General features: G+C 34.8%; 1 protein-coding gene across 6 annotated transcripts in view; it reads right to left on the bottom strand.

Moving 5' to 3' along the window:
- Nucleotides 1-27,837, bottom strand: part of Pik3c2a (phosphatidylinositol-4-phosphate 3-kinase catalytic subunit type 2 alpha) — a 119,532-nt gene that overhangs the window by 88,362 nt on the left and 3,333 nt on the right. For all 6 annotated transcript variants that reach the window (XR_013437737.1, XR_013437738.1, XM_078046404.1 and 3 more), the window contains one exon: nucleotides 5,956-7,082. Coding sequence is in view for 4 of the 6 variants with exons in the window: in XM_078046404.1 (XP_077902530.1) it covers nucleotides 5,956-7,017 (1,062 nt within the window). In the remaining 2 variants the exon portion in view is untranslated. The remainder of the gene's footprint in view (nucleotides 1-5,955; nucleotides 7,083-27,837) is intronic.

The following is a 27,837-nucleotide window of genomic DNA, read 5'->3' as shown; positions in this document are numbered from 1 at the left end:
CAATTCAAAAATTAATCTCATCCAGAAATACCCTCATATATATCCTCAGAATAATGTCTAGCCAAATGTCCATGGTCTACTCCAGTTGACACATAAAATTAACCATCATGGCATATTAATCATAGACAGCCAAGGAATCATATCACTCCAAGCATCTAGATCAGTAGCTTTTAATTTAAGTACTTTAGAGTCTCAAAAGTAAAGTACGGGGCTGGGGATATAGCTCAGTTGGGAGAGTGCTTGCCTTGCATGCACAAGGCCCTGGGTTCAATTCCCAGCACAAAAAAAAAAAGTAAAGTACTGACCATGGGAGAACAATCTGTTTTTAAACATAACCAAGACAAAATTTTGGGGAAAACACCTACATTGGAAGGCTAGACAAAGGAAAATGAGTCAAAGATCACAGGACAAAAACTAGGAAGTATATTCATCACTTGGAAAGTAGATGGTCATTGAATTGGAAAATAGTATTAATGTTACCACAAAGAAGTTTCTCTAACATGATGAGGCCATAAGGATAGCAAGAGAGTAGAAAGGCAGTAAGTACAAATTTCTCTTAAAGAGTAATGACTTTGGGAAAATAAGAACAAATGCAATAAGGTAAAAGGATTAGGCTTTTAAAAATGGAAAGAATCTCTTCCCTCCAAACCAGAAAAAAAGATGGAAATTTGAAGTGGATGAGTTAACATAACTTCAGTTAAAATAAGTACATAAATAAGTGTGTATGTGTGTGTGTGTGTGTATATCTATATTATCTATACAGATGAGGTGGAAGGTTGTAGAGGTAGGTTTGGGGATTCAAGGAAAGTCATAAAGGTTTAAAATAACTCACAAAATATTTATCAGTACATTCTGTGATAAAAAAGAAAAAACAGTTACAAGAGTACTGTATAGGAAAGCTTCATGCCTATAAGAATTTAAAGGTTTGGGTCATATCACTCAGAAATTAGTTGGAACAAAGCACCAAATTTTCAATAAATGTACCACAAACATTAAGTATATCAATTACCATTTAGAACAAAATTGGTTACATCCTTATCTGGATTTTTAAAGATATTCCAAAGAGACTTCAGTGAATTATTCAAATACACTCAGTTAGACAATAAAAATCATATTTTAACTTTCCTTCTTTAAAATTAATGATACATATTCTGCCAATAAGGATATAAATGCTTATACTGTTAATTAACTTTTAGAAAGAGCCAAAATCCAGAGAACTTTGAAAAAGCACTTTTACGAAAATAATTTGATACATTACTAAAACCTTTAAAAACTGATCAAAGTAGCTAAATTCATAGCTATTATCTGAAAGTCTAATTTAAACTTAAATTGCCAGAAGAGAGTTTAAGTATTGTTCCTTCTTGTGTTGGTCATAAAATATTTGAACTGAAGTATTTAGATTATTATTAACAAAACAAAAGACACTAAAAGGAAACAGGAAGTAAGCTTGCTGAGTGAGAAGAAAAATACCCTTCTGAATTTTTACCACAAAGCAAATTTCTGACAGGAAATGAACATTTAAGTACATAAAGTAATTATTAAAAAAAAAAAACCTTAGGCATTGCAATATTATTTCCCAATAAACAAAGTATGAACTTCAGGGAAAAGTTTGTAAATGGACAGGGATAAATGATGTGTGAAAAATTAAAAGTTCCATGCCAATGAATTCTGCCACAGACTTCCTGAATTATTAATGTTCCTTTACCTCTTCCTTTTGGTCTATATCAAACCAAACTTTTCTTATACACAAACAAGATGAAATCTTAATATTAATAAAAGGGCTTAGAAGTTCTCTTTAATACAAAAATCCTTCCTGTAGCATATGTAACAGGTACATATAGAGCTTCTGATTGAATGCTCTAATATTTCTGTTTACAACCTGAGAGTAATCTGTATGAAATGGATGTTCATAAATTCCTTTGTAGATATTTAACCATCCAACCTGCCTCCTTAAATTTTCTTCTCCATTAGTCCTTGTTCTACTTTTTTTAGGATACCAAATTTAAAAATTAAGCACTAAACTGATTTTTTAATTCATGCGGAGAAATAATATAAAGAAATAGGATTTGCTCCATTTTTAAGCTTTACTATACAACATATTTTAACTTTTAATTTAAGTACTTTAGAGTCTCAAAAGTAAAGTATGGGTCAGTACTTTACTTTTTTTTGTGTGTGTGTGCTGGGAATTGAACCCAGGGCCTTGTGCATGCAAGGCAAGCACTCTCCCATCTGTTACCACTTGTCTTGATTAAAATCTAGCACAAATCAGGTACAGTGGCATAGCCTGTAATCCTAGCTACTCTGGAGGCTGAGATAAGAGGATGGTAAGTTCAAGGCCAGCCTCAGCAATTTAGTGAGCCCCTATTTCAAAAGGAAAAATATAAAGGATTGGGGATGTACTCAGTGGTAGAGTGCCCGAGTACTAGGCACAATCCCTAGTACCAGACTCTTCTTGCTCCCAAAATATATATGGCACAAATTGTTGTCTAATGTAGCACAAATATGCTCAATATATTAAAAATTTTAGTATTCTGTATTTCATTCTATTTTAAAACAACATAGTGACTTTCAGATATTCTGCTCCCTGGATTGGCTTGAAAACCTATGTCCAAAATACAGAACAAAACAAAACAAAAATTCACTTTCTCTTTTACATGGCAACTTTCCAAAATTTAACTATTATTCCCCAAAAGGCCCTCAGAAATCATCTGGTCTAACCAACAATTTCATAAATAAAGAAACTCAGATCAAGAAAGTGACTTTTATTCAATTACTATTTCTTTGACAAAAAGTCTGCATAACTTCTAGATCCCGAATACTGTAGTCTTCTCTTATTGAAACACTTTGGTGAGCCCTCTTAGAATGTAGTGCTCAAATATAATTATTAGATAGGGTTTTCATAGAATTGATTGTAATGTAACAACTGTATAACACCTCAGTCATGCATCAGATAGACTTCTTCAATCCTTTCCTCATACTTTAAAATCTAAGAACATGTTCCCGTTAAAACTGATCCTGCACAGAAGCCTAGTAATAAATTTCTAGAGTTTGAGCAATTAGCAGTTCTCTATGACAACCATGTGATCCGATTACCTACATCTTGTTGGGGAACATCTTATCTTTAGAAAACAACTTACCTTCATTATTCCTGTAAAATACTTTCACCCAAATAAAGAAAATATAACGATGGTTTTATGACAAATAATAAAAATGAAAAAGAGGGACTGGGGCTCAGTGGTAGAATGCTTGCCTAGCATGTGTGAAGCACTGGGTTCAATTCTCACAAATAAATAAAGGTACATCAACAACTAATAAAATATTTTTTTAAAATGAACAAGAAAAAAATGTATGCAGGGAAATGTACACGGGTGTCACGCCCCTACCAAAGGAAAGGGTGGAGAACACATATGTTGAACTGGAAGTGACTAGTCTAAATTCAAGACAGCAGCAGGGAAAGGAAGTTGAGTTTCACAATAAAAGCATTAGCAATCTATGTTAGGGATTTGGGTCTAAAATGAAACTGTTCCCAGGGTACTCTATTTTTATACTTTATTATTAGTCTTGCCACATTCCCAATTTCATAGGCTCCTGAAGCATGAGGACACTTAAGTCATCTTGTCAAAAGGTCCCAAATGCCACACCAAGGGAGCAGACTGGTTGTATCAGAATCACTTAGGGAAAGATTTTTAAAGACATCTTTCCACACTCTCTCCCCAATGCCACAAGAATCCTACAACAATCAGAAATGAGTAGGTCTAAACTTTGCAGGAAACTGTGACCTATAACTAAGTTTAAGAAGGTGACTCTCTGAATATCTCCTGTAACAAGGTACTACTCCCAAAACAACATGAATACCAGACCTTTGCTTTTTACAAATAGTCTGTTGCCTTTTTCTTGACCTCTAATTTGTTATAATGGAAATTCTCAAAAACACACACAAAGTAGGTCAATATAATAAACATCCATGTATCTATCATCAGCTTCAACAATTATTAACATGGCTAATCTTGTTTCATTTATAAACCTAAATACCAACATCTCATTCCAATTTATTAAAGGTACAAGTAATATTACTTAGTAAGTTTTTCAAAATATACATCCCCAAAATATAAGAGCTCAATCAACTAACTGAAATACCAGTATTATACCAAAATATTAACAATAATTCCTTAGCTTCTTTGCATCCCAGTTTCCTCAACTATAAAATTGGGATGGACAACTCTGGCTTCATAGGATTCTTATGAATTTCCTACTGTCTCAGTAATTATTGGGGAAAAAAAAAGTAGGGTGGGGGAGTTCAGTTTGAATATGTACAACACATAAAAAGCATGTAAGTTTTTGGATCAGAGTTCCAGTCCTGGATCTTTGAGCAGGAAATAACCTGAATACCCAGAAACCTCAATTTGTTTAAAATGATAACTGTATCTTAACAAGGGGGAAGGAAGAATTTAGAAACACTAATCAATTAATACTAAGTTATAGATAAGAGTAAGTTCTGGTGTTCTACTTCACATTGAGGTGAACATAGATAAGAATAATCTACTGCATATTTAAAAAAAACTAGAAAGCATTTTGAATGTTTCACCATAAATAAATGATAAATGAGGTGATAAAGATGTTTAGTCTGATTTAAACATTACAGAATATATACATGCATCAAAACATTACATGGTACCCCATAAACATATATGACACTTATTTTTTATGAATCAGTTAAAAATTTAATAATAAAAAAAGGAGAAGATAACTGCAGTCAGTATATTTGGAATGGTAATCTCTGCTCACCAGGGATAATGTTTCCTTTAGTAGATAAATGACATTTTAAGGTTAAAAATTAAAATATACAGACATTGAGATAAACTAAAGCCATTTAGAAACATTTCTATTACCTTTAAGCTAATCTATCTATTGTGGCTATAATGCATGCATTGTAGAATTGTGAATGCATACATACAGAAATGAGATATAAAGAGCAGGATTGTTTCAAAATGACCTGGATGCTCATTTTTGATTATCTGGATAATCAGGGGGTCTGTCTTCTATGAATGGGAGGGTTGAGCCTGTTCTTAGCTCCCTACATCATCAAAGGCTTCCTTTTCTTTGATATTAAGTCTGCAACTTTCCAGAACCCAAACATCTCCAAGTTCTAGGCAGCTACCCATCCCCCAAAACTGAAAATATTTGACATCTCAATCTCAAGACTAGACAAATACTACAAAATTTGTTCTTCCTTTCCTAGATGTTTGTTGACTCCCAAAACCAAAATAGTAGGTAAGGTGCTAATTTAATTAGGCAAGTGATGATTCATACTAAAGTGATGAAAATGAGACTTATAAAGTGAGGATGAGATTTAAACATTCCCAGGACATACATATATTATTTTGAGGTATCATCTTAAGAAATTTTTTTTTAAAAAAATGAATAAAAAGGGCTGGGGATGTAGCTCAGTGGTAGAGTGCCCCTGGGTTCAATCCCCAATATTGCAAGACAGGAAGTGGGGCATAGGGAAGAAGGGGAGAAAGAAGAAATCTTATATGAGGAAACAGAGACAAAAAAGATCTTAAATGCCTCTTGGTGACAATCAGATCCTGATTAGGTCTTTATAATCTTAGAAAAGACAACATTAAAGGTAAGAAATTTTTCTTTTTTTTTTTTTTAATATTTATTTTTTAGTTCTCGGCGGACACAACATCTTTGTTTGTATGTGGTGCTGAGGATCGAACCCGGGCCGCAGGCATGCGAGGAGAGCGCACTACCGCTTGAGCCACATCCCCAGCCCCATGTAAGAAATTTTTCAACTGGCCTCTTCACATTTAATTATTTGCCACACAACCAAAGAATTAAAAGAATCCTTGGGAGCAAATAAAAACAAAATTCTAAATGAAAAATATTTCTTTTTCCCAATAAATTATGCACACAAACATGCTAAATTTGAGTAGTAAGAAAAAACTATACCTGTATTTGGCCCTGGACTTTAGTAAGCTGAGTTGCTCGAATATTTAAAGACTGGCTTCTTGTTACAGTTGCCCCAGAAAGGGAATTTCCATTCACCTTTCTTTCAAGATGACAAGTTGCTGATGATCGTTCTTCAAGAAGAACAGCATCCCAGGGATCCTTTGCTAGCAAACTTGGAACATTTCTGTCTTCTTCATGGTCTACTACTTCCACATTGTCCACTTTTGGCTTACTTAGAGGATCCAGGTCTAACCAGTCAAATTTACTGATGTCCTCAGACTTTGGAGATACCTGTAGATTGCTGACTGTAGTTTTTGAATTTGTTATCTCCAAATCCGTCCTTGCTTTCCCATTTTTTAAAAATTCTGATGTGCTAGCTATTTTGTCAAATAGTTTTGCCATGTCAGGACTGACTGCTGGTCGATAGATTGGTAAAGTTGCTTGTGGATGAAAGGGTGTGGCAGGTGTCAAAGGATATGGAAAATACGGAGACTGTCCTGGAAGCCTTAAATATATAGGTTCTGAAGATGGAAAAGTAGGCATTCTTGGGTTGAAGCCATTCTGGAATGCAGCCTGTTTACTGTAAGTTGAAGGATAAATAGAAGGTAAAGTATAAGTAGAAGGCCCAGATAAGCCAGGGGGCCACTGTCCTCTCTGAATACTAGGTCTAAGATAGAGCTGTGCTGAAAATGAAGGGCTCAGAACAGGAGTAACTGGCAATACAGGTGTTCTACTTTCAAAACTGTCATCCAACAATAGTTTTTCAAGTTCGGCTTGGGTGAGCTTTTCTACATCAATATCAACTGCTCTTTTTTGGGAATCTGATTCAGGAAACACCATGAGATCATAATCCTGTTTATTAAAAACTTGTGCTTTTTGTCTGGTACTGCTTGACAACTCAAAGTCTCTCTGCTTGTCAGTCACTTGTCTGTCCTTTTGCAGTTTTGCTAAAGCTTCTGCTTCCATCTGTAATGCTTCTTGTTTGTCCACATCTTTTGTTCTTGTTGGTTCCAGCTGTGAAGAACACTGTTTAAATCCATTGTTGCTGGATATCTGAGCCATGTCCACTAAAAAGACCAAACTTTCCCCTATCTACTTTTTTCTCGTAGCTTCCAAAATAGCAAGACCTATACATAAAAATAAATAACACTCAATTAGATTTTCTAAACATAAATAAATTTTATTTTGTTTGAAACCTACCCCCATATAATTTAAAATTTGAGGCCACTTACAAAAATACACTACCAAGTAAATAAAATAAAATGAACATTTGGGTGAAATATGAATGAAAGAATCCTTAAGACCTGATACTCTACTGGTTAAGTAAGATGTTTAGACACACATGACTTTATTCCATTTGCTGACTTAACAGGAAAGCTGGCACAATAAATGAACTTAAAAAGTTTTCATTTCAGCTGTCACATGACTGCCATTAACCAGTGGTACTTTTAGCAGAATTCTTGGCATGAAACGTCTTAAGTGCTAGTCACATATTTTCAAGAGTTCAGATAGGGTTTACTGTTACGAAAATAGCAAGTCTAAAATGGGTGCAATCCTTTTGCTATTTGTGAGCCTTTTGCTATCAAATTGCTCAAAAGCCAATTAGATACCTAGTCAGTAAGATAAGGAATGATTATTTAATCAAAATATGTGAAAAAAACTGATTAAGAATTTACACTATTCTACACTTACTAAAAAATGTACACTGTAATGTAGCTTACAATAATAAAAGTGTTAAGGCCTTAAAACCTGTAAGATTCTACTCAGGGGCTAGGGTTGTGGCTCAGCAGTAGAGCGCTCGCCTAGCACATGTGGGGCGCTGGGTTCGATCCTTAGCACTACATAAAGATAAATAAAATAATGGTATTATGTCCAACCACAACTAAAAAATAAAATATTTTTAAAAATAAAATAAAGGTATTGTGTTCAACTACAACTAAAACACAATATTAAAAAAAGATTCTACTCAAAGGTTATGACTAAATTGTCACATAGATTTGATCACACTTCTGTTCTGATTATCTGCAGTTAAGTCAAGTTATATAATATCAAAATTTTTCCTTTAAAAACCATTAAATCAGGGCTGAGGATATAGTTCAGTTGGTAGAGTGCTTGCCTCATATGCACAAGGCCCTGAGTTCAATTCCCAGCACCATACACACAAAAAAAGTCCTTAAGTCAGGCATAGTGGTGCACACCTGTAATGCCAGTGATTTGGGAGGCTAAAGCAGGAGGATCTCAAGTTTGAGGTCAGCCTCAGCAATTTGGCAAGGCCATAAATAACTTCGTGAGAACCTATCTCAAAATAAAAAATAGAAAGGGTTAGGGGATGTAGCTTAGGTAGAGTACTTGCCTAACATATGTGAAGGTCTGGATTCAATTCCCAGTACTGGAATTTAAAAAAAATTATCATATAGATTAAATGAAATAATGCAACTAAAATACTTATGTTGACCCTGAGCATAAGCACTAAATAAATGCTATTTATTATTAATCTAATCCAGTTTGCAATATACTTTGGATACCTAAAAAGCAAGAAAGCCTCTGTTTATGTCCCATGTTTTTCCCTCCTAGCAAACATTAATGTTTTTCTATAATACATGTTCAAGAAGAGTCTGATGAAAGGAGACAGGGAAAAACCCAAAATAAATTCAAATTAATATAATACAAATGAAAATTTAGGGGGCTGGGATTATAGCTCAATGGTAGAGCGTTCACCTAGCATACAGGAAGCACTGGGTTCGATCCTCAGCACCACATAAATGTAAAATAAAGACATTGTGTCCACCTAAAAAATAAATTATGAAAGAAACAAAAGATCTTATTTTAAAAAGATGAAAATTTAGGTGTTGAGTTAATAACAAAAAGGAAAAAAAATGTTACTGTTGTACCTCAGTGGTAGAGCACTTGCCTAGCATATGTGAGGCACTGGGTTCGATCCTCAGCACCATATAAAAATAAATAAAGGTATTGTGTCAATCTACAACTAAAAAAAGTATTTAAAAAAATGTTAACAATGAGGACATACAGAAAGAGGTATTCAAGGAATATCCTCGTAATGTCTTTGGACTATTTGCAATTCTTTCATATATTTGTTGAAAAGTTATTCCAATTTTTTACCTTCCACAGTAGACTGCAAAACATAGTCATGATGTATACTTGAAACTTGTATGCTTCATTATACTTAAATTTTACGTCAAGAGAAAAGGAAAGACAAAGGCTGGGCAGAGGCACAGTCCTATTCCCCTAAGCAATTTAGTAAAACTCTGTCTCAAATTAAAAATAAAAAGGACAGAGAGCCAGGAATGGTGGTGCATCCCTGTAATTCCAGCAGCTCAAGAAACTGAGACAGAAGGATAATGAGTTCAAAGCCACCCTCAGCAACAGCGAGGCACTAAGCAACTTAGTGACACCCTATCTCTAAAAAAATACAAAACAGGGCTGGGGATGTGGCTCAGTAGTTGGATGTCCCTGAATTCAATCGCTGGTAGGCTCACCGCCCCCCCCAAAAAGGGCTGGGGATGTAGATCAGTGGTAAAACATCCCTGGGTTCAATCCCCAGTATCAAAACAACAACAATAACAACAACAAAAACCCAAAACAATAAATAAACATTGAACTCTTGATAATACTGCACACAAAGTATTCATGTGTGCAACTTACTTTTAAGTGCATAAAAATATGAATTAATGGATAGAGGGATGACAGATGGATAAATATGTGATAAGGCAAGTATAGGAAAATGTTAATAGAACAGATGTTAGGTACATGGGTATTTTGCTTTACAGTTTCAACTCAGCTGCTGTAACTGAAAACCTTCACAATAAAATGTTCATTTGGGGGAAATGGGCACAAATTCACCCACTTGAATACACATATTCCTTTACAACATGATTTTTTTGTCCCACTAGTATAGTGGGACAAAATATTTCTCAACTCTCTTAATCTGAATGGGTCTTGTGACTTACTTTGACCAATAAAATATGGGAAAAGTGATAGTGTTGGAGTTTCAAGACTAGGTCATAAGAGACCTTACTGAGTTCTTCCTCTCTTGAACTGCAACTACTGTCATCTGAATTAATACTCACTGAGAATGAAAGAGAAGTAGGAGAGAAAAGAAAGCTTGGCCAACAGACAGCAAAAATCACTAACATGTGATAAAGCCACCATCTTAGACCATTCACCACACTCCAAATGACATCAGACTCATGACTGACCCAAAGTAAGACACAGAAGAAACCACCCAGATAAACTCAGTACAGATAGCTAATCCACACAATCATTCTGGAATGGTTTATTACAAAGTAGTAACTGATAAACCTTTTCTGATTCATTTAGTTTTTATTTTATTTTTTCTGAAGTGCTAGGAATAGAACTCAGGCAATTACTTCAGGCAAGTGCTGTACCACTAAACCACAACCCATTCATTTAAATTAATAAAACTAAAGCCACTTAAAAACTAACAATGCATTTTTGTCTTAACTTCTGCTACTATTGCCACCATGACCATTTTCCTTCTCTAGAAGGAATACTTTTCCTTTCTCAGGCTACCTTCTCCACTCATATCCTTATTAATCTCACTGAATTCCCCTATACTTCTTTATCAGTGGTTGCCTCTTTTGCACTGTTAATTTCTCCTTTAGTTGCCGTAAAAATGCTTAAGTGTCCTCCATATTGAGAAGGGGGAGGGAAATCTTAACATTCTCTTTTAAGACTATAGTGGCTTTCATTTTAATTTTCTACTTTCACTGCCAAACTTCTCAAATGATTGACCTAGAAACTTCTCAAATGACTGACTCCTTTCTTTATACATTGTGCCTTGAAAAATTCTACTTGCCTTTCAGGGTCCAATTAAAATACCATCTCCTCTCTGAAGCTTTTCCTAAGCACTCTCATCAAAAATTATGTTTTTAGCTCAATAAAAAATTTTTATCAATTCTTTTCTTTATTTTTGGCAGTTCTGTGGGTGGAACTCAGGGCCTTGAACATGCTAAGTCCACACTCTACCTGGGGAAAAAACATGGGACATAAACAGAGGCTTTCTTGCTTTCTAGGTATCCAAGGTAGATATATTGCAAACCCTTTTGCCTACTTGGTTGACATCCTTGCATCTAGTAATAGGACCTCTAGCTTCTTTTTTACAGATTGTTTATCCCTTTTATCCCATTTAATTAAAACAGGAATAGTCCATTCTTTTTTTCTTTAATATATATTTTTTAGTTGTAAATAGACTTAATACATTTATGTATGAATGTATATATGTATGTATGTGGTGCTAAGGATAGAACTCAGTGCCCTACACATGCCAGGCAAGTACTTTATCACTGAGATACAACCCCAGCCCAGGAATGGACCATTCTCAATCCCCACATTTTCACACCCTCAAATACTTTGGAGGATACAAATCCAGCTCATCAGTATTAACACCAGGACTTCTGCTGAAACTATTTGGAAAGGCAACTTTTGTTTGAGATTGCTAAACTGATGGGATGTAAACTCGCACTGTTATGCCCATCTTTGTCGCTACTTAAGGAGATGCCTAAGAATGCTTCCAAGCCAGAAGAAAACAGAGGTAAATGAGAAATAAGATGTATTCTGGATAATCTTACATTAAGCATTTGGATCTAACCATGTTCTAGGACAAACTCTTCATTGTATAAACCACTAGGTTGTTTTGTTTGCTTAAGATGGTTTCAATTGATGGTTTCTGCCATGGTAACCCAGAAAGTTCTGATTAACACACAATCTATGAACTTGTACATCTATTCAACAGGCTAAAATAGGCTTAAATGCAAAGACCTACTTGTTCATTTGCCTAGTTCTCCCACATTTAAAACCATTTTGAGCCAGGCATGGTGGTGTATGCCTGCAATTCCAGCTACACAGGAGAATTGTAAATCTGAGGATAGCTAAAGCAATTTAGTAGCAAGACCTCAATAAAATTTTTAAAAAGGGTTTTAGCTGTCATAGGGCACTTGTCTAGCATTCTCAAGGCCCTGAGTTCAATCCCCAACACCACACACACACACACACACACACACACACACACACACACACACACAGGCATTCTGCTTAATAAAAATGGAACTAAGTCTAATGTGGTGGCACATGCCTGTACTCCCAGCTACTGGGGTGACCTTGGCAGGAGGATCTCAAGTTCCAGGCCAGCCTGAGAGCAACTTAACAAAACCCTGCCTCAAACGAAAAAAGGGTGGGGATGAAGTTCAGTTGCGGAGTACTTGCCTAGCATACATGAGGGTTTGATGCCTAGTACTAAGGAGGGAAGGAAAGAAGGAAGGATAAACTTAAATTATTGAATATCTGTTTTAACACAAGGGAATGCAGGCTGTTAGAATTGTAAAAAGCATTTCAGATGGCATAAGAGTATGAATAATATGACAGGAGCAATGAGTAGAGTGTAATCACCTGTTATTGAATACCATATTTTCCTATTCTTTTCTTTCTCTCACTCTCTCTTCCTCCCACTCCCCAGTTTTTCAGGACTAGTGCTAGTTGAACTAGTGCTTCACAAATGTTAAATAAGAACTCTCTCTGTCACTAACCCAACATTTCCTATTTTTCATATAATCATGCATTAAAACAAAATAGCATTTTACAAAAAGATACCTAACTGTAATTCACCTTCCACAAGTATAAAGCCAATTTGTTATTTAAGTCTTCTCATGCTTACCATAATTGGTAATGAATGACAAAGAGGGACATTTCAAATAAATGTTAACTCATTTACTATCAAAGGTATAAAATAGTTTGAAATATATTTTAACTATGAATGTGTTTTTGTTTTCACATCACCAATTTATTTGCTTGCTCTATCTCCAGTACCAAAAATCAAAGGTAATCATATGCTAAACATAGTAATTGAGAGCTATCTGTTGGCAGCTAAATTACCATATTTTAGTTTTCCAAAGAATTATCATCCATGTGTATTCAAACGACAATAAAAGGACTTAAAAGATTGTCCAAAAGTAACCCTGTGCTTTAGCTATTTTTCTGGGGCTGCTACATTGGCATGCTCCATTAATTTTTTAAAATAAAGCTCCATTTGATGGCAAACATTTAGCAGGAAATAATTTCCCACATGCTAATTCAAAACAAAAACTTGGATGTTAATGTTCCCCTAATTCAAGATGGGAAAGATAACTCGCTTTTGAATGAGAAATGTATATCATCTGCCAAAATTTTCCCAACATAAAGAAACCCAGTGAAAAACACAAGGCTGTAGCTACTTTAAAAACTCTTAAAAACAACAACCAACAAAAAAATTATTTTAAAGAGGGCAATTAAACTTTTGGACACCATTTGCATATCACAAAACAGATTATTAAAAGCTCTTGGCTTCTTAAGTGACAGACATTCATTTACAATTTAAATTTAAATCTCAGAAAAAAAAGGTCAGTCTCGCTACCCATCTGAATGCTTTCTGATTTTAAAAACTAGAGATACTTAAGAAAAAGGAGTAACTATTACTTGAGTTCAATAATAGATAACTCCTGGGGCTTGGGGCTTGGGGCTTGCCTCAATGGTAGCATGCTCCCATAGCATGGGTGAGGCCGTGGGTTCAATCCTCAGCACCACATAAAAATAAGTTAATTAATTAACAATATTGTATCCAACTACAAGTAAAAAATAAATATTAAAAAAATAGATAACTCCTCCTCTAAAATAAAAATGAACCTTAAAGAAAACTAAATTATGATACCTATGTGGAATGGAATATAATACCATCACTCATGGTGACTGAGTAACCATGGAAAATGTTTGATAAAATTGTAGTAAATATCTATGTATCTTGCCTGATGGGGTGGTACATGCCTATAATCCCAGCAACTTGGGACACTGAGGCAGGAGGACCACAAATTTGAGGTAAGCCAGCAATTTAGCAAGATCCTGTCTCAAAATAAAAATAAAAAGGTGGTAGAGCATCCCAGAGTTTAATCCCCAGTACTGCAAAAACAAAACAAAAACTACACATCTCTAGGTAGAGACAGAAATGCATAGATGCTATATGGTATACATTCCTTTAGTTAATTAACTCCTTAAATTAACTAATTTAACTTTCACAACTGTTTTTAATATATTTTTTATTTGTTCTAAGTAGTTATACATGACAGTAGAATGCATTTTGACATATCATACATAAATGGAGTGTAACTTCTCATTCATCTGGTTGTACATAATGTAGAGTTACACAGGTCATGTAATCATATATGCACATAGGTAATAATATCCAATTCATTCTACTACATTCCTAACCCCACACCCCCTCCCCTCCCTTCACGTCCCTCTGTCTAATCCAAAATACCTCTATTCTTCCCCTCAACCTTCTGCACCTCCCGGCACTGTCTCACAACTTTTATAAAGTAACTACTATTACTATCCCTAGTTTACAAATGAAGAAACTTGCCAGGCCACGCCATAATCCCAGTGACCTGGAGGCTGAGGCAAGATGATCACAAGTTCAAAACTAGCCTCATCAACTTAATAATGCCTAAGCAATTTAGGGAGACCCTGTCTTTAAATAAAATATATTTTAAAAGTGGGGGAGAAGGGTAAAGGGGGTTGGGGATATGGCTCAGTGGTTAAGGACCCCTGGGTTCAATCCCAGGTACCAAAAAAAAAAGAAGAAACTTAAACACCTAATGTATATGATCTAACTAAACTCATAGAAGCTAGCAAGTGGTAAATTCAGGACTCATATTTTTAAGTCATACACATATTTTTTAAGTTATCTCAAATTGGTACATGTCTAAATTAACACAATTTATTCCTTATAAATATTAACTTTCAGGGTTAGGGTTGTGGCTTAGTGGTAGAGCGCTTGCCTTGAATGTGTGAGGCACTGGGTTCGATTCTCAGCATCACATCACCAAATGACTAGCAAATTGGTAATTTCACTGAGGACAAGAACTCTTACTTTATGAATCCTCTTCACTCAAGACTTCTAATGGTTGTTAAATGAATGCATCAATGACTACAGAACAAAAGACAATATTCCTTTCATCAAAGAAAAGTTCAATTATGAAACCAAAATAACAGGTTAAAAAACCTCTATGTATTAATAATTCAACCTTTACTGAAAAACCTTTAAGTGGTTGAGTTTAGAATAAATAAGTGCAGGGAATCGGTTATATTGAAAACTAGGAGGGAGATGGCAATAGAAAACTAAAAACAGGAGGTGTTCCATCGCTGTTAAAAGGAAAAACCCAGTACATGAGAAGATAATATTCTCCTATCACTGATTCATAGAAGAAAGAAAACTTATCTAACAAAAATAAATAAGTAAAAAACTATAAGTTCTTTGGTATTAGACACTGTACAAATTCATCACAAAAATAAATGAAGAGGGCTGGGGTTGTGGCTCAGTGGTAGAGTGCTTGCCTAGCACATGTGAGACATTGGGTTTGACCCTCAGCACCACATAAAAAATTAATTAACTAATTTTAAAAAATGTATCAAGCTTACTGAACACTTTTAAAAACTAACAATAAAGAGTATCCAGACTCTGGGTGTGAATTTATTCTGCCCAATAAAAACGGAATGCATGCCACATATAACTTAAAATTTTCTATGACAACATTAACGAAAACAAATACATGAGATTAACAATACATTAATTTTACTTAATCTTGTTTTTCCAAATTATCATTTCAACAGATAATTGATACAAAAATGAGTGGGATATTTTGTATTCTTTAATACTAAGTCTTCAAAATCTAGTGTATATTTTACACTTATTACATCTCTATTAAGACTAATCACAGGGCTGGGGATGTGGCTCAAGCACTAACTGGCATACGTGCGGCCCGGGTTCGATCCTCAGCACCACATACAAACAAAGATGTTGTGTCTGCTGAAAACTAAAAATAAATATTAAAATTCTCTCTCTCTCTCTCTCTCTCTCTCTCTTAAAACACATACACACACACACACACACACACACACACACACTCTCTCTCTCTCTCTCTCTCTCTCTCTCTCTCTCAAAAAAAAAAAAAAAAAAGACTAATCACATTTCAAATACTCAAAAGCCAAAATGGTCTAGTGCAAGATTAGCAATTATAAGTTAAGGAACAGGAACCAAAAACAATGGACAAACATCATTACTTTCCAGTGAAGAAAAATTAATGTTCCCAGCAGTATTATTTTCCTCTACCCCAGAAAAATAATTTTGGTTGTTGTTTTGGATTTTTAAAAATATTTTTTAAATTGTAGATGGACACAATACCTTTATTTATTTATGTGGTGCCAAGGATCAAACCAAGTGCCCCACATATGCCAGACAAGGATGCTACCACTGAGCCACAACCCCAGCCCTTGTTTTTTGAGAACAAAAATTTCTTCTTATTTAAGCCCCCTGAATAATCCACAGACTTTAAATAAGGTCTACCATTCTGGGTTTTTGTTTGTTTATTGTCAGAACTGAGGACTAAATCCAGGTCCTCTCACACACACTAGCAAAGTGTTCTACCACTAAGCTACATCCCCAGTCCCATTTATGATTTTTATACTTTTATTTATGTATGTATGTATGTATGTGTAGTATGGGGATTGAATCCAGGGACCTTCTACTATTGAACTATATCCCCCATGCTTTTTATTTTTATTTTGAGACAGTGTCCAAATTACTCAGACTTGAATTTGGCCTTAAATTTGCAATTTTCTTGCTTCAGCCTCCTAAACTGCTGGGATTACAGGTGTGCGCCACTGTACCTAAGTACATAAACATTTTAACAAATAACTTGTTTTTTTTTTTTAATTTTTATTTTTTAGTTCGGTGGACACAACATCTTTATTTTATTTTTATGTGGTGCTGAGGATCGAACCCAGTGCCACGCACAAGCCAGGCAAGCGCGCTACCACTTGAGCCACATCCCCAGCCCTTAACAAATAACTTGTATGACAAAAAGAAATAAATCACAGAATGTATTCACATCTTCAATAAATATTCACTGGATGTACATCATGTACCAGGCATTGTTTTAGGTGATGAAAAGTAAAAGTAATTTAAGAAAAAACTTTTGCTACTCAAATTATAGAGAAAGAACTAATCTTCCTAATACATAACAAAAGAGTTATTAAATTAAAAAAAAAGCAATCCTGTAGAAAAACAGCTTGAATAAACAGTTCACAGAAAAGTGAAGATGCTTATTATCCTCACTCCTGTTGAAACAAAACAATTAAACTACACTAAACCTACTTGTACACCAAATTGATAATAAACACACAGGAAAAGGAAAAAAGTATTCATTGTAAAAAAAAATGTGTTAGGTACATAAAAAAGAGTACAGTTTTTAACTTTAAATGAAAGCTAGGTGTTATGGTCTGGATGTGAGGTGTTCCCCCAACACACACACACACACACACACACAGCTCATATATGAGACAATGCAAGAAGGTTTACTTAATGGCAAAATCTTGGGAGTTTTTCCTTTGTGCCTTAAAAAAAAACAGGATGCCAATGACACTTCAGCTTTTTTTTTTTTCTTTTTTTTTGAGGTACTATGGATTGAAAGCACTGAGCCATATCCCTGCCCTTTTTAGTTCTTGAGACAGGGCCTTTCTAAATTGCTGAGGCTGGCCTTGAGCTTCAGATCCTCCTGCCTCAGCCTCCTGAGTAGCTGGGATTACAGGTGTGTGGTACCACATCTGGCCCTACATCAACATTCTATAGAACCCTAGACAGCACAATAAGAAAAAGAAATAATAGAATCAAATTTCAAGAGTCAAACTACAGGCTGAGTATCCCTTATCTGAAAGGTTTAAGACAAAACTATACTTACTTCCTCCTTAGCATTTAATACCATCCATGATATTACATCTTTATACACATACACACAACATTTATTTATTTATTTATTTTGGTACTGGGGATTGAACTCAGGGGTGATTAACTACTAAACCACATCCTCAGTCCTTTTAATTTTTTATTTTGAGATAGCGTTTAATTACATTGCAGAGTCTGGCTTTGAATTTGGAATCCTCCTGCCTCAGTCTCCCAAGCCTCTAGGATTATAGGTATTTGCTACTGTGACCAGCTTACTTGTGTATTTTTATTGTTGATCCTTTTTCTCTGGACTGTGAAGTTCATGAAGCTAAGATTTATCTGTTTGATTCACTGCAGCATTCCCAACACCCTAGACCTGGAACAATTTCAAAAGCTTTCATTCAAGTATTTGTTAATCAAATAAATGAAATCAAATCAAATATGGACCAGATTAGGAAGGAAATTTTCACTGTGGGGCTCTAACAGCCTATCAGATACTTAGCACAGTACAGTGGTACATGCCTGTATCCCAGCAACTTGGGAAGTTGAGGAAGGAAGATTCCAAGTTTGAAGCACTCAGGCAACTTAGACCCTGCCTCAAAATAAAGATTTAAAAAGATGTAGGTGTAGTTCAGTGCTCAAATCCCTAGTACTACCAAAAACAAAAAAATAAAAAAACCTATCATATACTGAAGAATACATTCAAATGAGTATTTTATCCTAAGAGATATAGCATGTAAATTTTTAACCCACTCTTGTTGCATTTATTTTCATTTAAAGTATTTGGAAACCATCTTGAAAATGCCAAATAATAAGTCATCAATTTCTTTATCCAAAAGATCAAAATCAGACCAAAAGAGAATCAGACCAAGAAGTACTTGTGAAAAATACAGTTTATATCTGCCTGGGGATTAGAAATCCTGGCCTTGGGTTCAACAGAAATTTGGCTAGAGATAAATCTTTAAACAGTATATATGTAGAGCTGAATACCTTAAGTCATGGAAGCAGGTAAGACTGCCCTGGAAAAATGTAGAGAATGAAAAAAGTATCAAGAGGATGATCACAAGAGTCACTAATACTTAAGCAGGAAAAAGGAGGTTGAAGGAAAATAACAGAAAGGTTTTAAGGTTGACGTAAGAGTAATACAGAGAATAAAATGTTCTAAGAAGAAAATGATCAGTACTGTCAGAAATTAAAAAGAAGTGGAGCTGGGGTTGTAGCTCAGTGGTACAGCACTTGCCTAGCACATGTGAGGCCCTAGGTTCGATCCTCAGCACCATATAAAGATAAATAAATTAAATAAAAGGTATTGTATCCATCTACAACTACAAAAAATATTTTTTTAAAAGAAAGAAATTAAAAAGAGGTGACACAGAATAAGGACAGGAAAAAAATACACTAAGTCTAAGAATTGCTCGATGATTTTTTTAAGTGATAGCTTTATTGAGATATAATTCACTTATTATAAAATTCACCCTTTAAAATACACAGTTCAGTTATTCTTAGGATAGTCATAGAACTATATTACCATCACTACTCCCAAAATTTCAGAATACTTTCATCTCTCCAAAAAAGAAATCTTTTACCCATTGGCAGTTACTCCTCATTTCCTTCCATGCATTAGTGGTTTTTGAAGAGCAGTTTTAGAGAAGCACGGAAAACTAAGGAATTACATATAAAAAGAACAAATTATTCTTTCACTTCTTTGACAATAAAGGGAACAAAGCTAAATAGGTAAAAAGGCCATGGTGTAAGGTATTTAAAATGGGAAAGGCCTTCAACATCTGGTAGGCTGAAGAGAAGGAAATCAGGAGATAAAGACAGAAGATAAATACCAGCTTAGGCATTAGAAAAAAAGGGGAAAGTATACAATCAGAGGCACAGATGGAAAGGAAGAGATACTTTAGAAGACTAAGGTAATGAAAATAAGGAAATACTAAATGATCTAAAAATGCAGGTAGGAGAATGTCTCTAAACTTTGGTAGAGTTTTTAAATTTTCATCATTGAATGTTTTATCAATTCAAAACAAAGGTGATAAATGTGTAACATAATTTTCACTTATTAGGATATCCAACATGGCAAGAGATTGTCACTCTCACTCCAACAACAAAGAACAAGCTAAATAAGCTAAAACACTAATAGTTTTAAGACATCAGAGAGCAAAGGACACACAAAATAAAAATTTTAAAAACTAATGAATTAAACTTCAGAAAGTGATATCCTTCATTCAGAGAAAAGCCCACCACTATTCTCCTCTCCAGGATAGCAGCAGAAAGAAGAATGCACTGCAGACAGGGATAAGAGGAAATAAGCCAGACTTTTTAAAAAATTTTAACAGCTACATATAGGTTGGCATAATGGATGATAATTCTTAAGAGTAGAAGAGGTAGCTAAGTGTTCCAAAATGCTGGATAAAGACTTAGACGGAGCCTGAAGCATGGAACAAATCTGTTTCCACCAACCAACTCTCCCAAAGGTTTTAACAATGTTACACAGGTAGCACACTGAAATCTGGGGATATGGCAAGAACTGAAAGAGATCCCCTTGTAGTACAAAGGTCCAAGGCAGTCATCTTCCAAAGAGGACTAGCAGGTGAACAGAGAGAAATTTGTCTAATAGCACAACATTTCAGCTATCACAGCTTGAGATGAGACTGGAGGGCTAAGGAAAGTCTCCATGGCATTGTAGGCCTTCACAGAATGTAAAACAGCTGCCCTCCAGAGGTTAGGGTAAGGACAGCATGCTAGGCAGAGCTCCTAAGACACAGGCAGGAAGCAGAACTACACAAAGAGAATTTACCAGGGATCTGAAAAGCTGGCCAGCTAGGCGGCAAAATAGAGTCCCTGAAATCATGTCAAGGTTCAGATCCCAAATCCTGCTGAACAGAAAGTCACAATTCTGCTACAGAGTGTTTTTTGTTGTTGTTGTTTGTTTTTGTCATACTAGGGATTGAATTCCTCACCCCAAAATATTTGAACACAGTGAAGTGAATCAAACTAAAGCTATAACAAAGGACAACAAAGGACTAAGCTACAACAAAGGACTTAAGCCAGGGCAGTGGCGCAAGGTACTCCAGAGGCTGAGATGGCAGGATTGAAAGTTCGAAGCAAAACCTGGGAAACACAGCAAGACCCTTAAAATAAAATTGACTGCAGCTCACCAGTAAAGCGCTTGTCTAGTATGCAAGAGGCCATACTGAAAAAAAGGGGGAAAAAAAGGCAGACTCTCATTTTACTTTTTAAGTCAGGTTTATTCAATTTAGTCACCTGTCAGAATAAAGGCCATGAAGACATATATTAAGTAAATAATAAGTAAACTTCAGGCTCTAATATTGCTTTATGTAAGTTGACTGGCATACAATCAAAGATTATGATAGAAAGAAGCTAGAAAATGTGACCCAAGGTCAAAGAAACATTGAAAATAAGCAGATAAAAAGATGGTCCCAAATGTTGGAATCATTCAAAAGGAGTCTTAAAATAATTATGATAAAGATACTAAATGGGGCTGGGGATGTGGCTCAAGCGGTAGCGCGCTCGCCTAGCATGCGTGCGGCCCGGGTTCGATCCTCAGCAGCACCACATGCCAGCAAAGATGTTGTGTCCGCCGAGAACTAAGAAAAAATAAATGAATGTTGAGATTCTCTCTCTCTCTCTCTGTCCCCCCCTCTCTCTCACTCTCTCTTAAAAAAAAAAAAAAAAGATACTAAATGATCTTTTAGAAAAGATGGGTAACATATAAATATGTGAGGAATTTCAGCCATGATGGAAATTATTTTTTAAAAAATGCTAGAAGGGAAAATATTTCAGAAATGAAAAATTAATTAGAGAGATTTAATAGCAGAAAAAAGGAGTGGTTATCAAGAACTATGTAACGTTTTGAACAACCAACAATAAAAATAAATAAAAATTAAATTAATTAATTAATTAATTAATTATACATAAAAAAAAAAAGAAAAAAGGAGTGGTAACCTAAAGACACATCAACAATTGGAACTAGGTTATCACTAGTCAAACATACATAGCAAATATATTACTTGACTTTAAACATTCAGCCAACTACTCCATGTAATAGCTGTTTTCGTAGTTCTTTGAATAAAAACTAATTCTGATGTAATAGTTTTCCCTCTGGAGTTAGAAGCTGACATTTCTGAATATTACTTTCTTAGAAATCAGCTTTCCTATTCAATCAAGCTTTATATCTGAAAAAGTTTTATATTCTTAAGTCTAAAGGTATTAAGAGAAATTCAACTTAAAAACTACTAAATATAGAACTGGGCAGGATGGTGCATGACTGTAATCCCAACAACTCAAGAGACTGAGACAGGAAGATCACAAGTTCAAGGACAATCTCAGCAACTCAGCAAGACCCTGTATCAAAATAAAAAATACGAAGGGCTGGGGATGTGGTTCAGTGGTCAAGCACTGAACCTTATTAAAAATAAGGCCAGGTGCAGTGGCACATGCCTGTAATCCCAACAATTCAGAAGTCTGAGCAGGAGTAGTTCAAAGCCAGTTTCTGCAACTTAACTAAGTCCTAAGCAACTTAGTGAGACCCTGTCTTAAAATAAAAAATAAAATCGGCTGGGGATATATATAGCTCAGTGGTAAGGCACCCACCCCTGGGTGAAGGGGAGGGCAGAGGAAGGAGTAGGAATAATAGTTAAATTTCCAAGCTCAACTATCAAAAACAAACCCTCTGGGGGGGGGGCGGCGGAATCTTAAAATCTCCATTTCTCAGTTAGAATGGGAGTGGGTGGGAAGACACTAATAAACTTAATTATTAGATGTAATAGGAAGCCAAAGGTGGATTTTACTTACATTCACATGATCTGATTTACATTGTTCAAAGATTGCTCTGTGGAAGTCCAAACAGAAAAACAAAAGTGGAAACTGGGAGATCAATTAAAAGGTAACAAAGAGACAAGAACCAATAATGACTTATATTAAGGATTTTAGCAGAAATATTAAGAAGTCGTTTGAATCAAACAAGTAAACAAATGTTTAGACAGCAAATGAAATGGAGAAAAAAAATCATTAGTTGGGGGGGAATACTATTCTTAACAGTATAGTTAGGAAAAAAATGAAATTGGACTCACAACCAGGACATAAAAAGAGACGTGGGAAAAGCTAAGGAGAATTTTCCCAAGCTTTTCCACAAGTGTAAAGACTGTGAGATTAGCCAGTTTCCACTCCATTCTTTAACTTCCAGTTCTGCTCTATTATTATGATAATGCTTTGTGCAAGTGCTATAAATACATTAATAAAGAGCTTAATTCTTGTATTTTGACAAAAAGCAATGGCGAGCGACACTGTAGTCTAGTAAGTATTAGTAATCATTATTCCACCTTGAGCCCTGAGAAGCAAGATTCACAAATGGAACAGATCTAGAACAACCTCCTATGTCTGCTTGTGTATCATTATATGTGATCGGGAGGAGGACAAGAAGATAAAGACGCAAAGAGACTCCTACAGAAAGGCATTTTGCTAAGCAAGTAGTTTTCAATCTGACGCAGTCTCTCAACAAAAATACTACTTTTTAGAGATAATTACTGAACTTTGGACTACTTTACTGTTCATTCAATTGACATGAATCATTAAACATAGTTTGACATTACCACAATTCCAACATGACAAATAACAGTAAAGCTTTTATGCTCTTATGGTATATATCTGCATTTCCAAAATGGCTAAAGATAGGGAAAAAAATAAAACTGAGTTTCAATTTAAAAAATCCAAAATAGCCAACCTCAGCAACTTAGCAAGACTCTGTCTTAAAATAAAAAATAAAAAAGGCCTGGAGATGTCGCTCAGTGGTTAAGCACCCTTGGGTTCAATCACTGGTTCCAAAAAACAAAAAGAAAAGAAACCTAAAACATTAAAAAACTGACATGAATACTCCTGGAATTTTCCTCCTTCCAAACTCAATCAATTTATATGACTAAAAAAATCTTCACATGATAGCAATTTGCATGAAATGGGTAGTTTCATAAAACTGTGATAAAAAACAAAAATCATGTAGTAGCAAGACCCAAGCTCAAATACTGGACATCACTCTTATTAACTGTGTGATCCTAAGCAATTTAATCTTATTTGGTCTTTAGTTTTCTCATTTTTAAAGCACAGATAATACCTCTTAGTGTTTTCAAGATCAAATAAAATCTTATACGCATGCACACAAAAATGCATAACAAGCATTTAAAAATAGTACACAGCCAGGCTCAGTGGCACATTCCTGTAATCCCAGTAACTAGGGAGGCTGAGGCAGTAGGATTGCAAGTTCAAGGCCAACCTTAGCAACTTAAAAATAGTATATAACATTTAAAATTACATATATCTAAAAATATCTATGTTCCTATCACTAAAAAAAGGCAGTTTATTGCCAAAAAGCATATGAAAAGATGCCCAATATCATTAGTTACTAGAGAAATGCAAATGAAAACTACAATGAGGTATTTCAAACCTACTTGAATGACTGTAACTTTTTAAAAAAGGAAAATACAAAGCAGTAAAAAGGCTATAGAGAAATTGAAACCCTCATACTTGGCTGACAGAATGTAAAAAGGTGTAGTTACTCTGAAAAACACTTTGGTGTTTCCTCAAAAAATTAATCACAGAATTACCACGACTCCAAAATTCCACTCCTAGATATATATCCAAAATAACTAAAAACAAACACACGTATCAATATAATACTCTCACACCAGCATTATTTATGGTAGCCAAAGATGGAAACAAACCAAGTATCCATCAACGAATGGATAAACAAAATTTGGTACATACATACAATGGAATATTATTCAATCATAAAAAGTAATATTACAATATTGTATACATGTACAGATATATAACAACAAATCCCATCATTATTTACAACTATAATGCACCAATAAAAAAAATGGTAGAAAGAGGAGAAAAAAAAGTAATGCTTTTTTTCATGCTGCAACTTGGATGAACCCTGAAAACATTATGCTAAGAGCATGAAGGGTCAATAGGTCAGATATGATTATACTTATATGAAATATCTAAAGTAGGAAAATTCAGAGACAGAAAGTAGATTAATGATTATCAAGGGAAGAAGGGAGAGGGGAATAGATAGATAATGATAATAGGTTCAAGGTTTCTGTCTAGAGGGATGAAAAAATGTGGAGACAGAAGTGGTGATAGTTGGCTGGTTGCAGTGATGCATGCCTATAATACTAGCTACTCAAAGGCTGAGACAGGAAGAGCACAGGTTTGAGGCCAGCCTGGGCAATTTAGAGAGACTCTGTCTCAAAACAAAAATTTAAAAAACAGGCTGGGTATATGGCTCAGTGATAAAGCATTGAGCTAGCATTTACAAGGCCCAGGGTTCAATCCTCGGTATTTAGAGGTCAACGGTGGGTAAAGCAGGAAGGGCAAACTAGCTCTAGAGTTTATGAGAATTCTCTTGTATTATCCTCACAATTTTTCTCTAAGTCTAAAATTTCACAAATTTCTAAATAAGTTTATTAAGAGGTATATTATTTCATTTGAAAAGCATCATGCTAAGTGAAAGAAGCCAAAATCAAAAGACTACATACTATATGATGATAATCTATTGACATTCTGGTAAGGGCAAAATAGGGATAAAAACAAATCAGCTAGGACTAGAGGTGAACAGAAGGTACTGACTATAAAAGCAGCATAAAGAAATGTTTTGAGCCAGGCATGGTAGAATGTGCCTATAGTCCCAGCAACTTGGAAAGCAGAGGCAGGAAGATCCCTTGAGCACATGAATTCCAAAACCCACCTGGGCAAGCATACAACTACATCCCCAGACCTCTTCATTTTTTATTTGGAGACAAGATCTGGCCAAGTTGCCAAGGCTGGCCTTGAATTTGCAATCTTCCTGCCTCAGTCTCTATTAATGGATGGGATTATAGAAGTGTACTACCATACCCACAAGGAAAAAAAAAACTTTCTAAAGTGATGGAAACATTCTATATTTTAATTGTGGTGCAAATAGTTACACAACTGTCCCCCCCCCATAAATCACAGAACTGTACACATAAGATAGATGAGGTTTTTTGTTTTTAAAATATTTTTAGTTGTAGATGGACATAGTATTTTTATTTATTCTATTTTTATGTAGTGTTGAGGATTGAAACCAGTGCCTCACATGTGCTATGCAAGCGCTCTACCACTGAGCTACAACCCCAGGCCAAGATGGATGAGTTTTATATGTAAGTTGTATCTAAGTCTGACCTAAAAAAGATAAAAAAAAAAAAAAAAAAACGTAAAAAGTGCAGTGTTACATAAGCATTTCGACATACATGGAATTAGTCTGATAATTGTCATTACGAGATCTAGTCAGATTAAAGTAGGTTATTCCATATTCCCTGGAGCCAAAGAGCAGTTAGCAAAGTAACTTAGCAAATAAATCTATGTAATTATGTGTACTCATACATTATGGCTTTGTTTATAGGAATAATCAGGTCTCCTTCAGAGCTTATCTTGGGAAGATGTATGTTTTGAATCACTCCAAAAACTATTAATAGACTATTTGAAAAAAGTGTTTTCTTATTTCCTAATTGGACCAGCATCTTCTAAACAAAGTAGATTTTTTTTCTCTCTCTCATCAATATTCACAGTTTTTTCCACCTTATCATTAAGTACTTACATTTATTTCCCTCTAGTCTCCTCTCATTCATTTCCCATACACTATTATCTTGAAAGAGAATTTTTTTAAATACCTTTATTTTATTTATTTATTTTTATATGGTGCTGAGGATCAACCCAGGGCCTCACACATGCTAGGAGAGCGCTCTACTGCTAAGCCACAACCCCAGCCCCTTGAAAGAGGAATTTATCTTTGCTTTTTCCTCTCATTCCACAGAACTTTAATAATACCTGATTTCTTCCTGCATCTACTGGTATTTTCTGACAGTAAACTGACAATTTGTCTACCTCACTACTAGAGCCACAATGGATTCATAGCCTTGAGATAAAATTTCCTGAATCACCCAAACAATAAAAAGTGTTGATCATAGGTACCCAGAGGTCTATTCTCACATCTTCACTTCTATCCTGTCCCATTGCTTGAAATAAGCCTTGTAAATCCTTCCTTAAAACTATATTTTTTTCCTTTATCTAATTTTCCCCCAAAGTCATTTCCTGCACATTAAATAACTCTGACCTTGAAATTTCATCCCCTACTTCTTCCTCTAGTAACAGATTAAGATCTAAATTCTTTTTCAAATATCTTTCCTAATATATTCTCATCTGTTTTCAATGACACTCACATCTTTTCTTTCCTATAAATAATTTTTTATACCTTAAGTACTTTCTGCTATATGGATTATAGTTGGTCTCTCCTAGCTGGTATATGAACTTGCTCATTCTTTAACACACACTCCAAAAATCTGATATGTGCTATATGTCTAAACATTCAAAAGCCATTATGAAGACATGCAATGAAAAGAATACTAGGTCTAGTCCTATAAGATGTGGGTCCAAGCATTACCTCTTACTTATTATGCTAAACAAGTTACAACATTTTTGGATCTCATTTTCCTCTTCAAGAAAATAAAAATATTCATTTATTTACTGGCTTAACAGATGAGGGGAACATTAGCTAAAGAATAATCATCAATCAATACAAACTTAAGGGCATTATTTAAATTCTTTTGACAAACTTATCTTGTCTAATTAAGCCCCTAGTGTTTTTTTAAAACTAAACTCCATACACAGCAATAAAGTGAATCAACATTGCAATTACTTTTTCATATCACTAATGTTAACTACTAGACCCTAAGACTAAAACAGAAAGCTTTATTTCTTATTTTAATAGTAAGAATATTAGTTACATAGTATCTTCATTCATTTTCTTTTCATTCGTTCTTTCTTTTTTAATATTTTATTTTTTATTTTGAGACAGGATCTAAGTATCTGAGGTTGGCTTTGAACTTGGGATCCTCCTGCTTCAGCCTCCCAAATCGCTGGAATTACTGGTGTGGTTCACCACACTAGCCTCTTCATGCATTTTCAAGGTTAAAAGGTAAATACTAGCTGCTAAGCCAACAATAACTGCTTTCAAATCTATTAAAAAGTGTTTTTAAAACTGACTTGTTTTTACACCC

Source organism: Ictidomys tridecemlineatus, chromosome 4, assembly GCF_052094955.1.
Source record: "Ictidomys tridecemlineatus isolate mIctTri1 chromosome 4, mIctTri1.hap1, whole genome shotgun sequence".
Classification (NCBI taxonomy): Eukaryota; Metazoa; Chordata; class Mammalia; order Rodentia; family Sciuridae; genus Ictidomys; species Ictidomys tridecemlineatus.
The sequence above is the reverse complement of the archived record's forward strand: the minus strand, read 5'-3'. Positions and strand labels throughout refer to the sequence as shown.